Raw genomic sequence first — 22,055 nt, 5'->3', positions numbered from 1 at the left:
TAGTCTTTCGTTTTTTACCACATCTCTCTGGTTTGCCTTTCCATTTTAAAGCATTGGAGATCATTTTAGCAGAACAGCCTATCATTGTCTGCACTTGATAACTTTTTCCATATCCAATCAACTTTTTAATCACAGTACGCTGTTCTTCTGAGCAATGTCTTGGACGACCCATATTTATCAGGCTTTCAAGGAGAAATGCATGTACAACATGTCCTGGCTTCACCCTTAAATAAGGGCCACCTTTCACAGAATGATTGACTTCACTAATTGAACTCCACACTGTTATTATTTTGAACACATCTCTTTCAATTCATTATTCTAATACACAGACTCAAAAATATGCAGATCATGAATGTGGAGTCTGTTGATTTTCTTAGAATCTACTGCACCAACTGGTAAATGGTTTGACATGTGGTAATATAATTAATACCGAAAACAGTGATTAATCTGGTTAGTCATATTGGACTGCTATTATTTTGAACATTACTGTAAATATGCCGTCAATCGAGCAGTGAGAACTTATGTGGCGTGACAAATGGCAATTTCTGGCAATGTGATAGACAAATCTGGGTTTGGCAAATCCCAGGAGACCATTACCTGTCTGATTGCACTGCGCCAACTGTAAAGTGTGGCAGAGGAGGGATAATGATATGGGGTTGTTCTTCAGGGGTTGGCTTAGGTCCTTTAATTACAGTAAAAAGACATCTAAAGGACTAAGCATAACAAGACATTTTGGACAATTTTATGTTTCTAACTTTGTGGGAACATTTTAAAGAAGTCATTTTTCAATACGAGCATGACAAGTGTCCCAGTGCAAATGCAAGACCCATAAAGGCATAGTTGGGGAGGTTCGGTGTAACAGAATGTGACTGACCACACACAATCACGACCTCAATCTCATCGAACAACGTCAAGATAAATTACAATGGGGATTGCGAGCCAGGCTCTCTCAGCCAACATCAATGTCAGACATCACAGATTATCTTCTGGATTAATGAGCAACACATTTCCAAAAACACAAAATTCTTGTTTTTTTTAACTGCAAAGGTGTGGTGGGGAGCTCAAACCCATACAAATGCCTATGGATTCAGAATAAGATGTGATAGAAGCTCCCATAGGTGTAAATGTATAGGTATCCCAATACTTTTGTCCATAGACTATTACTTCAGTGATCTAACAATGGTCGCTTCTAATGTTATAAATTCAATATTTGTCTGATTAGTCATCAGTAATTTTATACAAGCATTGATGAAATTCACCTCAATTCCCTTTGAAGTATCTCCATATTATATACAAGACACGGTTTCCACATTGTATGGAAATTGCCTGCAATTATTCAGAAATACCTAGGTTCTTACATCCAAGGGAATACAGACATAAGTGTGCTCAGCTCTTTGAAGAGAAATGTGCTTCACTAGAAGGAAAAGGTTGTCATTAAAAATTCAATGAATTATCTTATTGGCGCAATGTATCAAGCCCCTTGCTGCACTTTACTAGGCGATATTAAACATTAAAAGCAGCATATTGGATTGAGTGTACCCATAGGCTTTATGCAAAGAAAAATTGTATTTTACAATGAAATATTTCTGTGAGTTTTGGCATAGAGCATTGAGAGAAGCAGCCAATTTATGCTGGCCCATGGGGCACATTGTAGAATTGAAATGGTGTCTCTGCATGACAAATATTCAATAAACACCTACGACCATTTATTCTAAACTGAATGTTAAACGGGCTTATGCTATTGTCTATAAACTTACAAATGGTTTGCTGGTATTTTAGCAATTACTAGGATTCATGAGGTCAACAATCTTATACCTGACTATTACACTTTACACTTGACCTAATATCTGCAGTGAATGTATTAAAATTGAAATTAATTTTGCATATTATACAGCCTATTGTAAGTGAGGCAGGGTAAAAAATACCATAATATACACAATGAAAAAAGGTGAAGAAATGAGTGTTGAGTTTAATGACACTATTTTATCAGCCATATAAATAAATTACGTAATGAATGCATGGTTGAAAATATATGTAGAGGAGGACACGGCTGAGTGCTGTTCTCTCCGTTCTTTGCCATAGGCATATTGAAAACATCCAAATAGACTTGGTAGTTCATTATATCATGAAATCATTTCATAACATAAATATGTTTATTAATTATTAAACCATAAATAAAAATCACTTTAAAGATTAGGAAACTTAGAAAAAAATTTCAGTTAAAATATACATATACATTTCATCAAAGATTTTATACATAGAGATAAAAAAAATGGTCACACTTTTTTTCCCTACTCCACAATTATAACATCAGATTTTGATTCATAAACATCAGCTTTTTTGTAGAAAAATCTCAAACATCTGTTTTTTTCCAACAGAAACAAAACAATGAATAACCAAATAGTTTTTTGATTTAGCAATTTTAGGCAATGTTGAACACCAAGGAGGCAAACACTAATGGCAGATCTACAAGTGATTTTATCTTCTTCTAGATGAGAAAACAAGATATTTGTTTTAATTTTTGCAAAAAATCTGGTTTGCGTTAGTTGAACAAAGGAGAGCAGAAAGAAACATTACTACAATCAAAACTATCAAAAAATCTGCTTAAAAATCAATCTTTTCTTACTTGCCAACCATGTGTTACTAGACTGGATCCACATTCCCAAATGGCGTGAGGTCTACTTTCCCAGTTAGGAAAATATTACAATTATCATATAAAATTATCTAAATTTTTTCACTTTCTTTAAATGACTTTATTAAACCTGCCAAGAAGGTCGCATCTTAACACTTTTGCTTCTTTGGAGGCTTTTGCTTCTACGATGAACTGTACTTGAGCTTTGAGTTTGTTCAGGTTGCCTCTCCGGTATCTCTCTCTCTTTAATAGTGGACGTGACAGAGTTTTTTCCTCCAAAGGAAAAAAGTTGGGATGTGATATCTGCAATTTCCCGTCTGTGATCAACAGAAGTTGGCGTCTTTCCATCCGCACTTTCACCCTCTGATCTTGAAGACTGGTCATTGGAAAAACTTCCCTTGTGCTTTTTTTCCATCTTTAAAGTTTTGATGGTATCTAACGCCTGATTGAGTTCTTGTCTTAGTTTCTCTATTTCAAAGATGGACCGATCTCGTTCTTCTTTACAGGTTTTAAGTGAACTGTCTAAAGAAATAAAGAATTCTTTGCCGAGCTTAGAGAATGCTTCTTCTCCTTAAGAAAAGAAAAACAAATATAATCCTGCAGAATTGCATCAAGAACCAAGAGCAAGCAAAGTATAAAACAAATAAAAGAATTTTCACAACTACATCTGAAAAAAGTCTTGACTTCTAATGTATTATATATAAAAAAAATCTTACTTCTTCATATATCTAGAAGTTGTATAGTAATTTTCAGTCACATCTCCTTTTATTGGGTGGGACCTCTCTACGTAAGTCCCAGGTAAGGCTTTCATAATACCAATCTCCACTATGGGTCTCTGAAATGCAGTCTGGGAGCTGCAACTCTAAGTTCATACCAGACCACTTGTGTCTTACTCCCCTATATTCCTCATACCTGCAGTGTTTCTTTAAAATGTACAGAAAAACTATTTTATTTCATAGGTAAATGAGGGCTCCACGGTGAGCCTTGAGTTTGCATATCCACACTGACAATGCAGGAGCAGAAGAGGGACACGAGCACACAGTGTCAGTGCGAGCGCAATCTCACCCCTCTCTCCTATCTGCAGCGCCCGCCACAGGATCACACAGTAGCAAGAAGTGAAATTATTCAATCTCCATTGCAAACTATTTTTATTAACAAAATGTACAAACTTTCTGCTGTTTGCAATAAACCAATCAAACTTAAACATTTTACATAGCTCAACATAACTAATAAAATAGGTAGCATATTGTGAGAAGCCAGTTATTATATATGTTGTGTTGAGATATTTAAAGGGACTGTCCACACAGAATGACTGTAAAAACCAAGCACAGGCACTTGGTGGTGTCAATCATTTGAATGCCCCTTCCCACCTACTCCATCCATCTCTGGATCTATGAAGACAGAGCTGTCAATCAAAGAAGAGAGGGGTGGAGATAGAGAGAAAATAAATACATGGGAAAGTCACTTAAATGTTTGGCCACACCAAGGGTGCGCCGAGCACCAGGACTTGGTTTGAATAATTATTCAAAAATGGGGTGATTTGAACTTTTAGACTTTTTTAAATTATTTTTAGATTTTAAAAACATTTTTTTTTACTTTTTGCATGCTTCAATAGTCTCAACGGGAGAATGGAAGCTGTACTGCTTCAATCGCTTCTGCTACACACAGGCGATAATCAGATCGCCTGTGTGTAGCAGAAATGCTCACTTGCTATGAGCGCCGACCACAGGGCGACGGTCATAGCAATCCGGCAATGACAAACATGGAGGTCTGCTTCAGACTTCTGGTTATCATGCTGACCCACGATCTCGTGACGGGGTCACCGATGGGCGGGATTTACGACACGCTTCCGGTAAGTGCAAGTTAAATGCGTGGTCACAAATGAACAACGGCATTTAGCTAGTTAGCAGCCACGGGTGGATCGCTATTCCACCCATGGCAGTGGTTGGCACATGTCAGCTGAACATATCAGCTGATATGTACCCGGAAAGGTGTGGGCTCCAGCGCTGAGAGGATAACAGGGGGAGTCCGATATAGGGGTACTATTATGCCCAATGTCAGAAAGTGGTTAAATGGGTTTTCCCACAAACAAAAGTTCATTTTAATCAACAGGTCTTGGAATAATAATGAATTCCACTATTGGATGTGTTTAAATAAATTGGTCCTGTGCGGAAATAATCTTATAGATGTGCCCCTGCTGTGTACTGTGTAATGGCTGTGTCTGACTGTACAGGGACATGGTCTGATCATATCAAATCTCCTGGGCAGGGAGGAAGCAAAAGAGTATACAGACATTACAGCATGTGATCACAGCTGATTCTCTCTGTGAGGCAAAACATTTCCATGCCTGTTTTTAAACCTTTCCGACATGTGGCATAATAGTACGCCCATGTCGAACTTCCCATGTTTGGTGGCACATGACAGTTGATCTATACAGCTGACATGTGCCCGCAACAGCCGTGGGTGGAATCCACCAGTGGCTGTTAACTAGTTAAATGCCTCTGTCAATCTCTGACTTACAGCAAGTGTGTCGCTAATCCCGCCCATTGGTGACTCCGTCACATGATCGCGGGTCACCGATGAGTCGGCATAACAACCAGAGGCCTGCAGCAGACTGGTATGGTTGTCATTGCCAGATTGCAATGGGTGCTGCCCCATGGTAAATGATCATAGCAAGAGAGCATTTCTGCTACATACAGGCAATCTGATCATCGCCTGTGTGTAGTTGAAGTGATCGAAGTAGTGCAGCTTGTAGTCTCCCATGGAGACTATTAAAGCATGCAAAACGTAAAAAAAAAAAAAATTTTTTTTTTAGAAAATTAAAAAAAAATATCAAAGTTCAAATCACCCCCCACTTTTGCCTCATTCAAAATCAAATGATTAAAAAAAATCAAATATACACATATTTGATATCGACGAGATCAGGACGAGAAAGAAATTTCAAAATGCCAGAATTACATTTATTTTTGGTTGGCGCTACATTGCAATAAAATGCAATAATGAAAGATCAAAAGATCGTATCTGCACCAAAATGGTATCAATAAAAATGGCATCTCGGCACGCAAAAAATAAGCCCTCACCCAACCCTAGATCACGAGAAATGGAGACGAGACAGGCCTTGGAAAATAGCACCATATATATATTTTTTTATAACAAACGTTGGATTTTTTCTTTCACCACTTAAATAAAAAAGAATTTATACTGGTTTGGAGGCTGTGAACTTGTAATGACCTGGAGAATCATAATGGCAGGTCAGTTTTAGCATTTAGTGAACATGGTAAAAAGAAAAAAAAAAACATCTGTGGAATTGCACTTTTTTTCAATTTCACTGCGCTTGGAATTCTTTTCCTCTTTTCCACTACACGACATGTTAAAACCGATGGTGTTGTTAAAAAGTACAACTTGTCCCGCAAAAAACAAGCAATCACATGGCCATATAGACAGAAAAATAAAAAGCTATGTCTCTGGGAACAAGGGGAGCAAAAATTGGAAATTAAAAAACTGAAATACCCCTGGTCGTTAAGGGGTTAAACAAGTTTTACTTAAAAGAAAGAATTACTTGTGCTCCCGTGCTGTAATGTCTGTATACATTTTTTCTCCTCCCCTGCCCAGGGCCTGTGGTATGATCAGTCCATGTCCCTGTACGGTCAGTGGGAAAACCCCTTTAAGTACAAATATGAACAAAAAGTGCTACCTTCATGCTGCTGAGCTGTTGATGGAGTTAATGTGTCCACAGCATCTTGAATATGTTCTGCATTGTTCTTAAAAATTGTTAGGAAATTTCTTAAAGAAGCTTCAGAAGCGTCATGTTTAAGGTCAGCATAGGAGGAAAGCACCTCTATAAAATACAGAAAAGAGAATAAAGGGTAGGCTTCATATTAATATTTTTCCCAAAAATCAATAGTACACATTAAATTGTAAATTGTGGCTATATTCTATATGTAGGAGTTAATTGACTTTGTACTAAAGGTACCTTCACACTGAGCAACTTTAGAACGATAACGATAGCGATCCGTGACGTTGCAGCGTCCTGGATAGCGATCTTGTTGTGTTTGACACGCAGCAGCGATCAGGATCCTGCTGTGACATCGCTGGTCGGAGCTAGAAGTCCAGAACTTTATTTTGTCGCTGGATCACCCGCTGACATTGCTGGAACGGCGTGTGTGACGCCGATTCAGCGATGTGTTCACTTGTAACCAGGGTAAACATCGGGTTACTAAGCGCAGGGCCGCGCTTAGTAAGCCGATGTTTACCCTGGTTACCATTGTAAGTGTAAAAAAAAAAAAAACACTACATACTCACATTCCGGTGTCTGTCACGTCCCGCACCGTCAGCTTCTCGCACTGACTGTGTCAGCGCCGGCCAGCCATAAAGCAGAGCACAGCGGAGACGTCATGACATCACCGCTGTGCTCTGCTTTACGGCCGGCCGGCGCTGACAGTCAGTGCGGGAAGGTGACGGCGGGAGACGTGACAGACACCGGAATGTGAGTATGTAGTGGTTTTTTTTTTTTACATTTACAATGGTAACCAGGGAAAAACATCGGCTTACTAAGCGCGGCCCTGCGCTTAGTAACCCGATGTTTACCCTGGTTACCCGGGGACTTCGGCATCGTTGGTCGCTGGAGAGCTGTCTGTGTGACAGTTCTCCAGCGACCACACAACGACTTACCAAAGATCACAGCCAGGTCGTATCGCTGGTCGTGATCGTTGGTAAATCGTTTAGTGTAACGGTACCTTAAGCCCTTCAAAAAAAGGACTATTTGATCCCAGTATATTTATCTCAGGCCAAGTGGCATGATTACACAGTAATATCATTGGATATGTCAATAGGTGCTTTATAGATATTTAATAAGACACTACTGTCACTTTATTTTTTTGCCTGTTGAATGGAAATCATCCTCATTTTTATGAATTTATGCAAATCAAGTGTTCAATAAAGGTTGCTTTTTAATGTGTAACCACTACTGTACCTGTTCATCTTTTCATTTTCGGACTTAGACACATGCTGAATTTAAAAATAAATATACTGCACTAAAAAAAAAGTCATGGAAACGCCACAAATCAAAGTGCTGCATAATTAGACGCTACATTATTTTACTATAGCCTTTAAGGCTATGTTCACACGTTGCGTTTTTTATGCTTTTCTTCCCGCAGGCAAAACCTACTCTCTTGGCAGTAAAGAAGCAACATAAAAAAAGCAGCTTTTGCTGTGTGTTTGTAGCATTTTTGGTGCTTTATTTACTGCATTTTTGTCAAGGGGACATTTGTCTCGTGTGTGCTGATAAAGTTTAGTGCATAAAAAAGTAATCTGATTAAACTACATCAGGCTTTGACACCAAAAGCGCAGCAAAACCTGATAGCTGCATATTTATCAGCGTTTTTGCACTACATGCAATGCTTTCAATGGGTGAAAAACACTGTAAAAACGCTGAAAGAAATGACATGCTGCATTTTGCAAAAACTGAGCTCTTTGACAAAACAGTCAGGGGGAAAAAAAAAAAAGATGTGTGCATGAGATTTCTGAAATCGCATAGACTTTGCTGGTACTGTGAAACACAGCTGAAAATTTGCATGAAAAAAACACTGCAAAAACACAATGTGGAAACATGGCCTTAGTCTACCTATCAAATATATATATATATATATATATTGTTTTAATATGTTCAACACCCAGGTCCTTAGACCACTAGTGATTGCTGAAACATCTGCTCTAAAGCCCGCTGTTCAGCAGCTTACAGAGCAAGGTACACGCTCAATAGTATGTCTACATGCCTGAATACCGCTCTGTACGCGCTCGTGCCGGAGCTCAGCGCTTCTGTCTTCTGATCTTATCACTTCAGAACTGCTTTTTCAGCACTCTGTGGTGGCCTGGGTCTGATGGATAGGTATTTTTTAAATTAACAGTTCCAAAAAAATAAAGTGAACAAAAAAAGTGCAAAAGAAACGTCACTAAAAACTTGTCAAAAATGGTGAGTGGGAGAAAAAAACGTAATGGGATTACCAATTCAATTCTAATAGGTTTCATGCGAACAGAATCCCTTAAATTTTATATCCACTCATCATTTGGAGTTTTGTAAAGGAAAAACAAAACTCTCACCAATGTAGAGATATATTGATCACTGACGGCAGTGGTCTTTATTGAAGCAGTCAAACGTTGTGTAAACAGAAGAGGAGGCAAGGAAAGTCGTGGTGGATTCCAGCAGCAATATTAGGGTGAGTTGGGCGATTGATAGGCAAGTATAAACTGTGTGTGTATATATTGTAAATTGTGAGCCCTCGCGGGAAGGGTTCTGTCTTCTCCTGTATCAGCCGTGACTTGTACTGTGTAAGATTACTGTACTTGTTTTTTATTTTGTACACCCCCTCCACATTTGTAAAGTGCCATGAAATAAATTGCACTATAATAATAAATAATTATATATATATATATATATATATATATATATATATATATACAGTACAGACCAAAAGTTTGGACACGCCTTCTCATTTAAAGATTTTTCTGTATTTTCATTCACACTGAAGGCATCAAAACTATGAATTAACACATGTGGAATTATATACTTAACAAAAAAGTGTGAAACAACTGAAATTATGTCTTATATTCTAGGTTCTTCAAAGTAGCCACCTTTTGCTTTGATGACTGCTTTGCACACTCTTGGCATTCTCTTGATGAGCTTCTAGAGGTAGTCACTGGGAATGGTCTTCCAACAATCATGAAGGAGTTCCCTGAGATGCTTAGCACTTGTTGGCCCTTTTGCCTTCACTCTGCGGTCCAGCTCACCCCAAACCATCTCGATTGGGTTCAGGTCTGGTGACTGTGGAGGCCAGGTCATCTGGCGTAGCACCCCATCACTCTCCTTCTTGGTCAAATAGCCCTTACGTAGCCTGGAGGTGTGTTTGGGGTCATTGTCCTGTTGAAAAATAAATGATGGTCCAACTAAACACAAACCGGATGGAATAGCATGCCGCTGCAAGATGCTGTGGTAGCCATGCTGGTACAGTATGCCTTCAATTTTGAATAAATCCCCAACAGTGTCACCAGCAAAGCACCCCCATACCTACACACCACCTCCTCCATGCTTCACGATGGGAACCAGGCACGTAGAGTCCATCCGTTCACCTTTTCTGCGTTGCACAAAGACACGGTGGTTGGAAGCAAAGATCTCAAGTTTTGACTCATCAGACCAAAGCACAGATTTCCACTGGTCTAATGTCCATTCCTTGTGTTCTTTAGCCCAAACAAGTCTCTTCTGCTTGTTGCCTGTCCTTAGCAGTGGTTTCCTAGCAGCTATTTTACCATGAAGGTCTGCTGCACAAAGTCTCCTCTTAACAGTTGTTGTAGAGATGTGTCTGCCGCTAGAACTCTGCGTGGCTTTGACCTGGTCTCTAATCTGAGCTGCTGTTAACCTGAGATTTCTGAGGCTGGTGACTCGGATAAACTTATCCTCAGAAGCAGAGGTGACTCTTGCTCTTCCTTTCCTGGGGCGGTCCTCAAGTGAGCCAGTTTCTTTGTAGCGCTTGATGGTTTTTGCCACTGCACTTGGGGACACGTTCAAAGTTTGCCCAATTTTTCAGACTGACACCTTCATTTCTTAAAGTAATGATGGCCACTCGTTTTTCTTTACTTAGCTGCTTATTTCTTGCCATAATACAAATTCTAACAGTCTATTCAGTAGGACTATCAGCTGTGTATCCACCAGACTTCTGCACAACACAACTGATGGTCCCAACCCCATTTATAAGGCAAGAAATCCCACTTATTAAACCTGACAGGGCACACCTGTGAATTGAAAACCATTCCCGGTGACTACATCTTGAAGCTCATCAAGAGAGTGCCAAGAGTGTGCAAAGCAGTCATCAAAGCAAATGGTGGCTACTTGGAAGAACCTAGAATATAAGACATAATTTCAGTTGTTTCACACTGTTTTGTTAAGTACGACAAATAATTCCATATGTGTTAATTCATAGTTTTGATGCCTTCAGTGTGAATGTACAATTTTCATAGTCATTAAAATACAGAAAAATCTTTAAATGAGAAGGTGTGTCCAAACTTTTGGTCGGTACTGTATATACACATACATTCATGTAGGTTATGTTGTGCCAAGTTGTACAAAGTAATTAAAAACTGCATATAAGCATCAATACATCTAAACTGGTTAAATAATATGTTTATCATTTTACTTCCCACCGTTCCAGTGCTGCGTTCCTGATGCCCCCAATAGCCTTTTTCCACTTTGGATGCAGCAGTGACGTCCTGTATTCCAAATATTTATGGCACAAGAAGTGCAGCAGTGCTGTGGGGTCTGCAGCCAGGAAAACAGAATTGCAGCAATGATGTGGGGTCTGCAGCCAGGAAAACAGAAGTGCAGCAGAGAGCATCACGAACACTGCACTAAAACACTATTGGGTAGAAAAGGTATGTGTACTTTACATTAGTCAATTACTGTGATGTATCTCTGCCTGTGTGCAGTTGTTCAGTTATCTTGGACAACACTTTAACCACAGAATGTTACACCTAAAATGTCAATCCCTGTAAAAGGAGAGGGAGTCTGTGATTATGAACAGTGACATATACGGTACATATAATTTCCCCCATGTTCAGAGCTTCCAGGACAACAGACCAAAATAAACCCGCTATTGAAACATATATTGGCTATCTGTGCCTCGTAATTCCAGATTTACACTTTATGACGCATTAAATTATGCTGCTCTTTTGTGGCAGAAACAATAGCCAGATTACTAGAATTACTGAATGGAACAGATGCCGAATTACAAGAAATTGGTGGATCAGGTAAAAAAACATCCAGAATACATAAAGTTAAAGCTTCAAAGAAAAACATCTAAAAATGTCAAAGCTAAAATGTCTTAAAGTATTAACAAAACAATCACCGTACATTTCCCTTGCCTACTAAGAGCAAGTTGTCCAAGTTCTTTCTAAAGGGTAAAAATTAATAACAGTGACCAAGTTATCCTGACATGTCGGCCGGATGTGCAAGTGCTATTTTTATGTCTCGCTAACCTTTCAGTGGAGAACAAACAACCGCCACAACATTTTCTTGAAAATTATGATAGGCTTGTTTTATCCCTTGGAAAAGAGCTTGTGTGTACTGAACTTGTAGGTTGTAAATACCCCGGTGGAAATCAAGTTCGGCTTCCAGGGCATGGATCTAGAAAACAAAAGGTCACCAACAGACAGAATGACAAGACCTCCGATCGTTAGAATTGCGGCCAGCACAGCAATAGTTTTTCAGGTGTAAAATAAAGAAATGCATATATTATCAATAAATATATACTCATTAAAGTGGTTGTCCAGATTCAAGATATGGAGAACTTTTCCTTAAAAAAGACATGAATATTCGATCAATGGGGTCCAACACCTGGCATCCTCCAAAGATCAGCATCAATTAGCTCCAAGGGTGGATGTAAACACTTTGAATGGTGCCATGCAGAGCAGTTTTGTTCTATGTGTAGCAGCCACTGCCGGGTACTGCAGAAAATCTCCTATTCTCCTGAATAAAGCACTGACCTGCACCACCCAGCAGCAGATGCAAAGTTTACCTCTGTTCAATGTATCTACATCCATCCACAGATGTAACTAATAACAGCTGATCAATGGGGGTACTGGGTGTCAACCCCCTGTCAATCTAGTATTATATTATCAATCTAATATTGATGGCTTATCCTAAGTATAGGTCATCAATATCTTGTGAAAGAACAACCCCTATAATCATAAATTTAGAGAAGAAATTACTGGCATCTAAGAGTGTGAAATCATAGCCCCCTGTATAGTTTATTGGGAAAATCAGAACATTGCCACAATGTGATTATTGAATCAATTTTGCAGACATACAAGGCTGAATGTGAAAGCTTCAGTGAATACCAGGATGTTTAGTGCAAGACCCACTGAGTAAATGGGATGGCTGTGGGTAAATCTCTAGTGTGAATAGGCAGAAACTCTCCATGAGTGAATATTTCCTGAGAACTATGCAAATGGAGAAATCCCTTATAGAACGAAAGATAGTTTCTTTCATTCTGCAAGTGAGCTAATTTGCATACTGTTCTCCCATGTGAGTTGCATGTAAGACTGCACACTGTATCTGGGACTTTATGAAAAATAAAAAATGTGCATAAGCACTAACATGCAGGTAGTTACTACCTACCTGCCAGTTGTGCTTGGGGCCGATCTTCCTGGTCACAGATCGCTCCTGTCGGGGATTCAACTGACTCTGTTGATGCAACGGGGCGGGACTTCCAATGTCATTCTGATTGACAGACAACTTCCCCAGTCAGGCAGCGGGAATCCGGCTGTCAATCAGAATGAAGTCAGATGTCCCGCCCTGTTAACAGAGCAAAGCGTCAAAGAATCCTCCGCTCTGTAGACGTGATGTCAGCAGAGGCAGCTGAATCCTTGGCAGGAGCTGTCAGTGACTGCTCTGTGCCGGGGAAGAATGGCGTCGTGCACAAATGGCAGGTAGGTAGCAAGTACCTGCCTGTTGGTGCTTAGGCACATTTTTTGTTTTTCATAAAGTCTCTGCTATATCCTGTAAAAAAACCTGAAGCAGTGATTACAAGATTTTCAAAGGCTCAGCAAAAAGGCAACAAACTTACACAATATGGCAAATTTAATAGACAGAGGCTTATACTTTTTAATAATTGGCTCAGTTTTAGATAGATTAGCTTAAATTTTCACCACTTATTAGTTGGTTTACTGTGGTATAATGTCCCCCATCCCGGCATATTCTAGTATAATATCCCCCATCCTTGTATATTCTGGTATAATGTCCCCATCCTAGTATAATGTCCCCAGTCCTGGTATATACTGCTATAATATCTCCATGCTGGTATAATGTCCCCCATCCCGGTATATTGTCTTAATATATACTTGACTTGTAATGTCTTCACATCCTGTTCCGTCCAGATGTGTCCGGATCCCAGAATTCCAAGCGGCAGAAGTTCACCGACCTCCATATTGGGACACCCAAGTGATAGGTATCTCAATATGGGAACTGCTGGTGGTACCAGCCTCTTGCGCGGTACCACCAGCGGAATACCGTTGCACCAAACACACACACTGTATACACTGTACGCACCACAAACACACACTATATATGCAGTATGCACCACACACACACTGTTTACGCCATACGCAGCCTCTTGCGCGGTACCACCAGCGGAACACCGTCGTGAACACGCCGGAATCAGCCGAATGATTCACTGACCACCGACATCTTTGTACAGGAGCGCATGCACAGTTTTAATGTGACCGCCGCTATCTTTCTGCACAAAGATGGCGGCGGTCTGATTTACTGCGCCTACGTGAATTCCGCCTGCGCAGGCGCAGTAAATCATTCGGCTGATCCCGGCGGCAGATGTGCGACGTGTCTACAGGCAGAGGAAGTCGTCACATTAAAGGGGTTTTCCAACAAACGAAAGTTCATTTTAAAAATTGTCTGTGTCTGACGTGTACGGAGTATACCACATCTCCTGGGCAGCGGAGGAAGCAAAAGACAATACTGACATTACAGCAGGGGATCACATCTCTTTTGTCAGGTAAAATATTTCACTGTTTTTAAACAAATTTACCTCACAAAATGTATCCTCTGCGATCTCCTGCTGTAATGTCAGTATTGTCTTTGATGGGAGAACACAGCACAGCAAGGATAGACACAGCAGACAAGGGGGATAGCACATGGGGTAGTCAGGTCAAAGAAGAGAGCACAGACGGGAGAAGTCAGCACATGAGGAAAGAGAGAGTGGATAGGTGGGTGAGCACATGGGGGGAGAGATTCTCAACGCTGCAAAGCCTGTCCCCATCGTGACCTTACCTCCATCTAGTAGTATAATATCCCCCATCCTTGTATATTCTGGTATAATATCCTCCATCCTAGTACAATGTCCCCCATCATGGTATAATGTCCTCTACCCTGGTATATACTGCTACATCTCCATGCTGGAATAATGTCCCATATCCTAGTATAATGTCCCACATCCCGGTATATTCCAGTATAATACCCCCATCATTGTATTTTCTGGTATAATGTCCCCCATCATGGTATAATGTCTCAATCCTGGTATAATGTCGCCCATTCTGGTATTATGTCCCTCATTCTGGTATATTCTGCTACAATGTCTCCCATGTTGCTATAATATCCCCCATGCTGACCCCCTTCCATTCTTCTCCAGTACATTATAAAAAGAAAAATTATTCTACCCACCTTCCTCACTCTCACAATGTGCAGGGTCCTCTTCTGTAGCCAGCAGCTGACTTTAGCGTGCCAGTACGTGCAGTGCATGTCGTCACTGCCATGCATCCCATGTCACTGACAAGCGGACATCTGCTGTCGGCCTCTGATTGGCTGGCGTAATGTAGTGCAGCGCAGGCATCCGGCAGATCTCTGAACCACAATACATTTCACCTGAATGTGCATCTCAGGACGTATATCCAGGTAAAATTGGAGAGCTGGCGAGACTGGTTGCACCATCTGCTCTAATCCAAAAATGATCAACATAATGTGTCCTTAATGCTAGCACACAGTAGTGTATCTCAAGCCAGGTGCCTTTCCAGCTAAGTCATGTCCCTTTTCAAATGAGATGGTAAAATTGTTTAAAACACATAATAAATGTGGTGCTAGTTTTTTGGAACAAATAAAGGCAGAAATTCACCAGAATAAACATTATAAGTCCCCCCACTGCCTGTGGTGATTAGACTTATACAGGTAAATAGATGATAAACTGTCACACAATCGGCAATCCAACCTAAGGATGATTCATGGTCAGTCTTTTACTGTACTGAACAATACTGGGAATTACAATGTATGGGGAAAAGAATAGGAATGACTATCAATTAATACAATGGTGCTCACAATAAAGTACATGTGGCTACGTCAGGGAAAAGTATAGACAGATGCAACTTCTTCTGACAAGTAAAAGTGATGGCCACGTGTTTCAGAAACTTGGAGGAGTCATGTGATCATCTAATCGCAAAGCTGACTAATACTTAAAGGGACTCCATCCTACTATTTAAAGGTGATGATACGTCAGCCATGTACAATCACTCAACTTGGTACGCTTTGTTTGGCTCCTGCTGCCTCCTTTGCCGATACAAATATTCAGGTTTTCCGGTATCCAAGATGGCCACCACTGACATGAGGAGTATTAGTCAGATCCATGCCATCCTTGCTTACACTATGATGTGGTTGTGCAGTTCAGACTTAACTCTGCTCCCTAGGTCACCGCAGTGGCCATCTTGGATGTAGGAGGAACAGAACGCTGGTCTCAGTGCAGCAGGCAGTGGGACGCAAACGGAGAGAACCAGGCGGGGTAAATATATATGACGAATGTATAGTCAGTCTTCAATACCAGGATGGAGGATCGCTTTAAAGTGCTGGTCAAGGTGTGAAGGTGATGAAGTATATGAAACAGCAGGGTGATAACAGTTTTATGACATGTCTTGGGTCTTGGTAGCTAAACTCTAATTGAAAACCTCCATAAGACTAATGGCTGCAAAAACAATCTATAAAGTACAGACAGGGTCCACTATCAAAAGAAAACATAGGATCAATAAGTCTATGAGCAAAAGCTTTTTGTATGACATTAATCAAAAATTAATGCTATTCACACAACAGATTTTTGTTGTTAAACAGTGATAAATGGATAAAGGATAAAATACTTTTAAAACCTAAAAGTATGTCAGGGAGATGGAAAAACATGGATCTAAGTTTTCAAACAAAGGATTTTTGAGCCATGGCAATATGACAGTATTTATTTTTAAAAAGATCCATAAGCACAGCTGGGTCCTGCATCCCGTTGTCAGCAAAAAATAGATGTGGACTGATTCTACTGCGCGCTGTGTGTCCTCGCCTCTAAAACAAACACCTGCAGTGTAGAGGAAAAAATACATTTTTCTCCCACATATAAATATCTGTCACATTCTCATGTTAGTGACAGTGCGTGCAATGCGGTCTGCAATTCAACGTTTACCAGGCGATGTGACAAATAGCAATGTCTGGTATGGCAGGTTATAGAAAAGAAACATTACTGAAAAATCGACACAAATCTGAACACCAAAGAGAAATGGAGCAAGAAAACTTAAGGGTAAAATAGAATGGATATTTCTGTGTGTTTTTTGGAAAGGGATGATTTTTCTAAGTGTAAAAGAGCAATTTTAATGGAACAGAGGAAACTCGGCAATAAAATGATACGGGGGAGCTGCCAAGAATCTACTTTAACAAGAAATATTCAGAAGCTGCAGATAAATTACGTAAGTCTGGATAAATACATTGAGTGTACCACTCGCTATAATGCTTGTATAAGGCCTTGTAAACCGAGTTCATTCATTACGCCGCAGTGTCGGAAGTATCCTTACCCCTAAAGGTACCTTCACACATAACGATATTGTTAACGATATCGTTGCTATTTGTGACGTAGCAACGATATCGTTAATTAAATCGTTATGTGTGACAGCGACCAACGATCAGGCCCCTGCTGGGAGATCGTTGGTCGCTGAACAAAGTCCAGAACTTTATTTCGTCGCTGGACTCCCTGGAGACATCGCTGGATCGACGTGTGTGACACCGATCCAGCGATGTCTTCACTGGTAACCAGGGTAAACATCGGGTAACTAAGCGCAGGGCCGCGCTTAGTAACCCGATGTTTACCCTGGTTACCATGCTAAAAGTAAAAAAAAACAAACACTAGATACTTACCTACCGCTGTCTGTCCTCCGGCGCTGTGCTCTGCTCTCCTCCTGTACTGTCTGTGAGCCGGAAAGCAGAGCGGTGACGTCACCGCTCTGCTTTCCGGCTCACAGACAGTACAGGAGGAGAGCAGAGAAGCAGAGCGCACCGCTGGAGGACAGACGGCTGTAGGTAAGTATGTAGTGTTTGTTTTTTTTTACTTTTAGCATGGTAACCAGGGTAAACATCGGGTTACTAAGCGCGGCCCTGCGCTTAGTTACCCGATGTTTACCCTGGTTACCGGCATCGTTGGTCACTGGAGAGCGGTCTGTGTGACAGCTCTCCAGCGACCAAACAGCGACGCTGCAGCGATCCGGATCGTTGTCGGTATCGCTGCAGCGTCGCTTAATGTGAAGGGGCCTTTAATGGCCAGGCCATTTTCATTTTGTCACTTCTGATTTAATCATCTCAACCTTCTGAGAGCCGTCACTTTATTTTTTCCCTTTTATTTCTTATGACATATCCTTGTAAGGGCTTGTATACAGTTAGGGCCAGAAATAATTGGACAGTGACACAAGTTTTGTTATTTTAGCTGTTTAAAAAAACATGTTCAGAAATACAATTATATATATAATATGGACGAAAAAGTGCACACTCCCAGCTGCAATATGATAGTTTCCACATCCAAATCGGAGAAAGGGTTTAGGAATCATAGCTCTGTAATGCATAGCGTCCTCTTTTTCAAGGGACCAAAAGTAATTGGACAATGGACTCTAAGGGCTGCAATTAACTCTGAAGGCGTCTCCCTCGTTAACCTGTAATCAATGAAGTAGTTAAAAGGTCAGGGGTGGATTCCAGGTGTGTGGTTTTGCATTTGGAAGCTGTTGCTGTGAGCAGACAACATGCGGTCAAAGGAACTCTCAATTGAGGTGAAGCAGAACATCCTGAGGCTGAAAAGAAAGAAAAAATCCATCAGAAAGATAGCAGACATGCTTGGAGTAACAAAATCAACAGTTGGGTACATTCTGAGAAAAAAGGAATTGACTGGTGAGCTTGGGAACTCAAAAAGGCCTGGGCGTCCACGGATGACAACAGTGGTGGATGATCGCCGCATACTTAATTTGGTGAAGAAGAACCCGTTCACAACATCAACTGAAGTCCAGAACACTCTCAGTGAAGTAGGTGTATCTGTCTCTAAGTCAACAGTAAAGAGAAGACTCCATGACAGTAAATACAAAGGGTTCACATCTAGATGCAAACCATTCATCAATACCAAAAATAGACAGGCCAGAGTTAAATTTGCAGAAAAACACCTCAAGAAGCCAGCTCAGTTCTGGAAAAGTATTCTATAGACAGATGAGACAAAGATCAACCTGTACCAGAATGATGGGAAGAAAAAAGTTTGGAGAAGAAAGGGAACGGCACATGATCCAAGGCACACCACATCCTCTGTAAAACATGGTGGAGGCAACGTGATGGCATGGGCATGCATGGCTTTCAATGGCACTGGGTCACTTGTGTTTATTGATGACATAAGAGCAGACAAGAGTAGCCGGATGAATTCTGAAGTGTACCGGGATATACTTTCAGCCCAGATTCAGCCAAATGCTGCAAAGTTGATTGGACGGCGCTTCATAGTACAGATGGACAATGACCCCAAGCATACAGCCAAAGCTACCCAGGAGTTCATGAGTGCCAAAAAGTGGAACATTCTGCAATGGCCAAGTCAATCTCCAGATCTAAACCCAATTGAGCATGCATTTCACTTGCTCAAATCCAGTCTTAAGACGGAAAGACCCACAAACAAGCAAGACCTGAAGGCTGCGGCTGTAAAGGCCTGGCAAAGCATTAAGAAGGAGGAAACCCAGCGTTTGGTGATGTCCATGGGTTCCAGACTTAAGGCAGTGATTGCCTCCAAAGGATTTGCAACAAAATATTGAAAATAAAAATATTTTGTTTGGGTTATGTTTATTTGTCCAATTACTTTTGACCTCCTAAAATGTGGAGTGTTTGTAAAGAAATGTGTACAATTCCTACATTTTCTATCAGATATTTTTGTTCAACCCTTCAAATTAAACGTTACAATCTGCACTTGAATTCTGTTGTAGAGGTTTCATTTCAAATCCAATGTGGTGGCATGCAGAGCCCAACTCGCAAAAATTGTGTCACTGTCCAAATATTTCTGGCCCTAACTGTATATATTTTTAAGCTTTTTTTTATTGACACTACTTACCGTAATTTAAAATTGGTATCAATAACAATGGGAAAAAAATTCTATGCAAGGTGGAATAGAATAAAACAGCATTCAGCCTCTTTTACAATGCGCACAACTTCATTCTGTCGGTCAATACAATTACAGAAGCAATAATTTTTTTATTAAAGAAAAAAAAAAAGGTCTAAGGCTTTGTTCGCATGCAGCGTGTTTTAGTTACGTTTTTTTATGCAAATTAAAATCTGCGTTTTACATTTATATTACCACCAAAAATAATGAGATTTCACAAATCTCATGGTCACGCTTGTTTTTTGTTTCCTGACAATTGGAGAGCTGCAGCCTTTTTGTCAATTCGTTCAGCATTTTTGTAGCACTTTTTCACCCATAGAAAGCAATGAGAAAGCATAAAAAGACAATTTTTTTTTAAGCTTTGGAAGTGTTTTTTTTGGTGAATAAAACTAACTTTAATAAATACCGCATACACTCGAGTATAAGCCAAGATTTTCAGCCCATTTTTTAGGCTGAAAGTGCCCCTCTCGGCTTATACTCGAGTCATTGTCCAAGGGGGTCGGCAGGGGAAAGGGAGCAGCAGGAGTGGCAGCTGACACACTCACCCCCTTCTGGCGCATTCTCTGCACATCCCTGCTTCTCAGATGGTCTCTGGCGTCCGCAGCTCTTCCTCTGTTCAGCTGTCACGTGGTACCGCTCTTTAAAGTAATGAATATGGACACACCTCCACGCCCATAGGCGTAGTGCGCATATTCATTACTTTAATGAGCGGTACCATGTGACCGCTGAACACAGGAACAAGCTGTTGGCACGCGCCGGAGACCATCGGAGAAGCAGGGACCGCGCCAGGAGGGTGAGAATGACGGGGGAGGGCGAGCCATATGATATTCATATGTCCCCATTCCACCGCCGACTCTGTCTTCCGCGTCCTCTGGCTGTGATGTTCAGGTCAGAGGGCGCGATGACGTGGCTAGTGCATGCCCTCTGCCTGAATAATCACTGCAGAGAGCCGGAAGACACAGTGGCGCGTGGCGGTGGAACGGGGACAGGTGAATATCGCAAGTGCCAGGGCCTGAGCCAGCATCGACTCCGGCACCTGGCCCCGATAGCGCGCCAGAGTCCCCACCTGCTCAGGACACTGGCACTTGGCACCCAACGATGAGAGGTCAGTATGTAATTTTTTATTTTTTTTAATCGCATCAGCAGCATATGAGGCATATTATAGAGCATCTTATGGGGGCCATCAACCTTTAAGGAGCAGCATATGGGGCATATTATGCTATGGAGCATCTTATGGGGTCATCAACCTTTAAGGAGCAGCATTTGGGGCATATTATGCTATGGAGCATCTTATGGGGCCATCAACCTTTATGGAGCAGCATATGGGGTATATTATGCTATGGAGCATCTTATGGGGCCATCAACCTTTATGGAGCAGCATATAGGGCATATTATTCTATGGAGCATCTTATGGTGCCCATCATTAACCTTTGTGCAGCTTTATATGGGGCAAATTTAAATATGGAGCATCTTATGGGGTAATTATTAACCTTTGTGCAGCATTATATGGGGCATATTTTAGTATGGAGCATCTTATGGGGCCCATCATTAACTTTATGGAGCATTATATGGGGCTCCTGATTCAATACGGATATTCAAAAACATTTAACCTACTGATGTCTCAATCAATTTTACTTTTATTGGTATGTCTTTTTATTTCTGAAATTTACTAACAGCTGCTTCATTTCCCACCCTAGGCTTATACTAGAGTCAATAAGTTTTCCCAGCTTTTTGTGGCAAAATTAGGGGTCTCGGCTTATACTCGAGTATATACGGTATATACTGTAGACAAAGCAAACAAAAACTCATATTGAAAAGTGGGCATTTGGAACACAATGGTTTTACTGCCAAGAGAGGTTTAAGCTGCAGAAAAAAACGCATTCAAACGCAGCATGTGAATATAGTTTAAGACCTAAATTCTCTATTTTAGCAACTTTTTTATAGCGTTCACAGTGCAGATTAAATTTGTGATTTCATAAAAGTATTTTTTTTAGCATGGTGGTGATTTAAATGTTTGTGTAATTTTTTTTTCATATGTGCGCAATTTGTTCCCCCCATGGTACTTGAACCTGGGACCACCTGATTGCTGGTCGCCTAACAAACAGGGAATCCCTGCATGTGTTGCGACTGTTGAACAGCTATGAGACATGCAGCTGCGGGGACTCGAACATAGTATTCGAGCACGCCGAAGATACTCTATTGGCATTCGAGCAGGCTCCGATAATGCTTTATCCGAGCATGCTCGTTCATCACTAGTTAGAAACCTAGCAGTGTTAGAAAATGAAGATCTGAGAGATAATCTATATACATAATTGTCTAAGGGGTACTTCCGTCTGTCTGTCCTTCTGTCTGTCACGGATATTCATTGGTCGTGGCCTCTGTCTATCATGGAAATCCAAGTCGCTGATTGGTCGCCGCAAAACAGCCACGACCAATCAGCAACAGGCACAGTCCGGAAGAAA

General features: G+C 40.9%; 1 protein-coding gene across 3 annotated transcripts in view; it reads right to left on the bottom strand.

Annotated features, from left to right (window-relative positions):
* Positions 1-1,963: 1,963 nt before the first annotated feature.
* LOC138664991 (uncharacterized) overlaps positions 1,964-22,055 on the bottom strand; it is a 201,978-nt gene continuing 181,886 nt past the window's right edge. For 2 of the 3 annotated variants that reach the window (XM_069752115.1, XM_069752110.1), the window contains 3 exons: positions 11,657-11,804; positions 6,327-6,470; positions 1,964-3,202 (listed from right to left, as the gene is read on the bottom strand). In XM_069752115.1, coding sequence (XP_069608216.1) covers positions 2,757-3,202; positions 6,327-6,470; positions 11,657-11,804 — 738 coding nt within the window. In that variant the 3' untranslated portion in view covers positions 1,964-2,756. The remainder of the gene's footprint in view (positions 3,203-6,326; positions 6,471-11,656; positions 11,805-22,055) is intronic. The other variant, XM_069752124.1, reaches the window with a different exon arrangement.

The sequence above is a fragment of the Ranitomeya imitator genome, chromosome 1 (genome assembly GCF_032444005.1).
Source record: "Ranitomeya imitator isolate aRanImi1 chromosome 1, aRanImi1.pri, whole genome shotgun sequence".
Classification (NCBI taxonomy): domain Eukaryota; kingdom Metazoa; phylum Chordata; class Amphibia; order Anura; family Dendrobatidae; genus Ranitomeya; species Ranitomeya imitator.
This window is presented reverse-complemented; position numbering and strand designations above follow the sequence as displayed.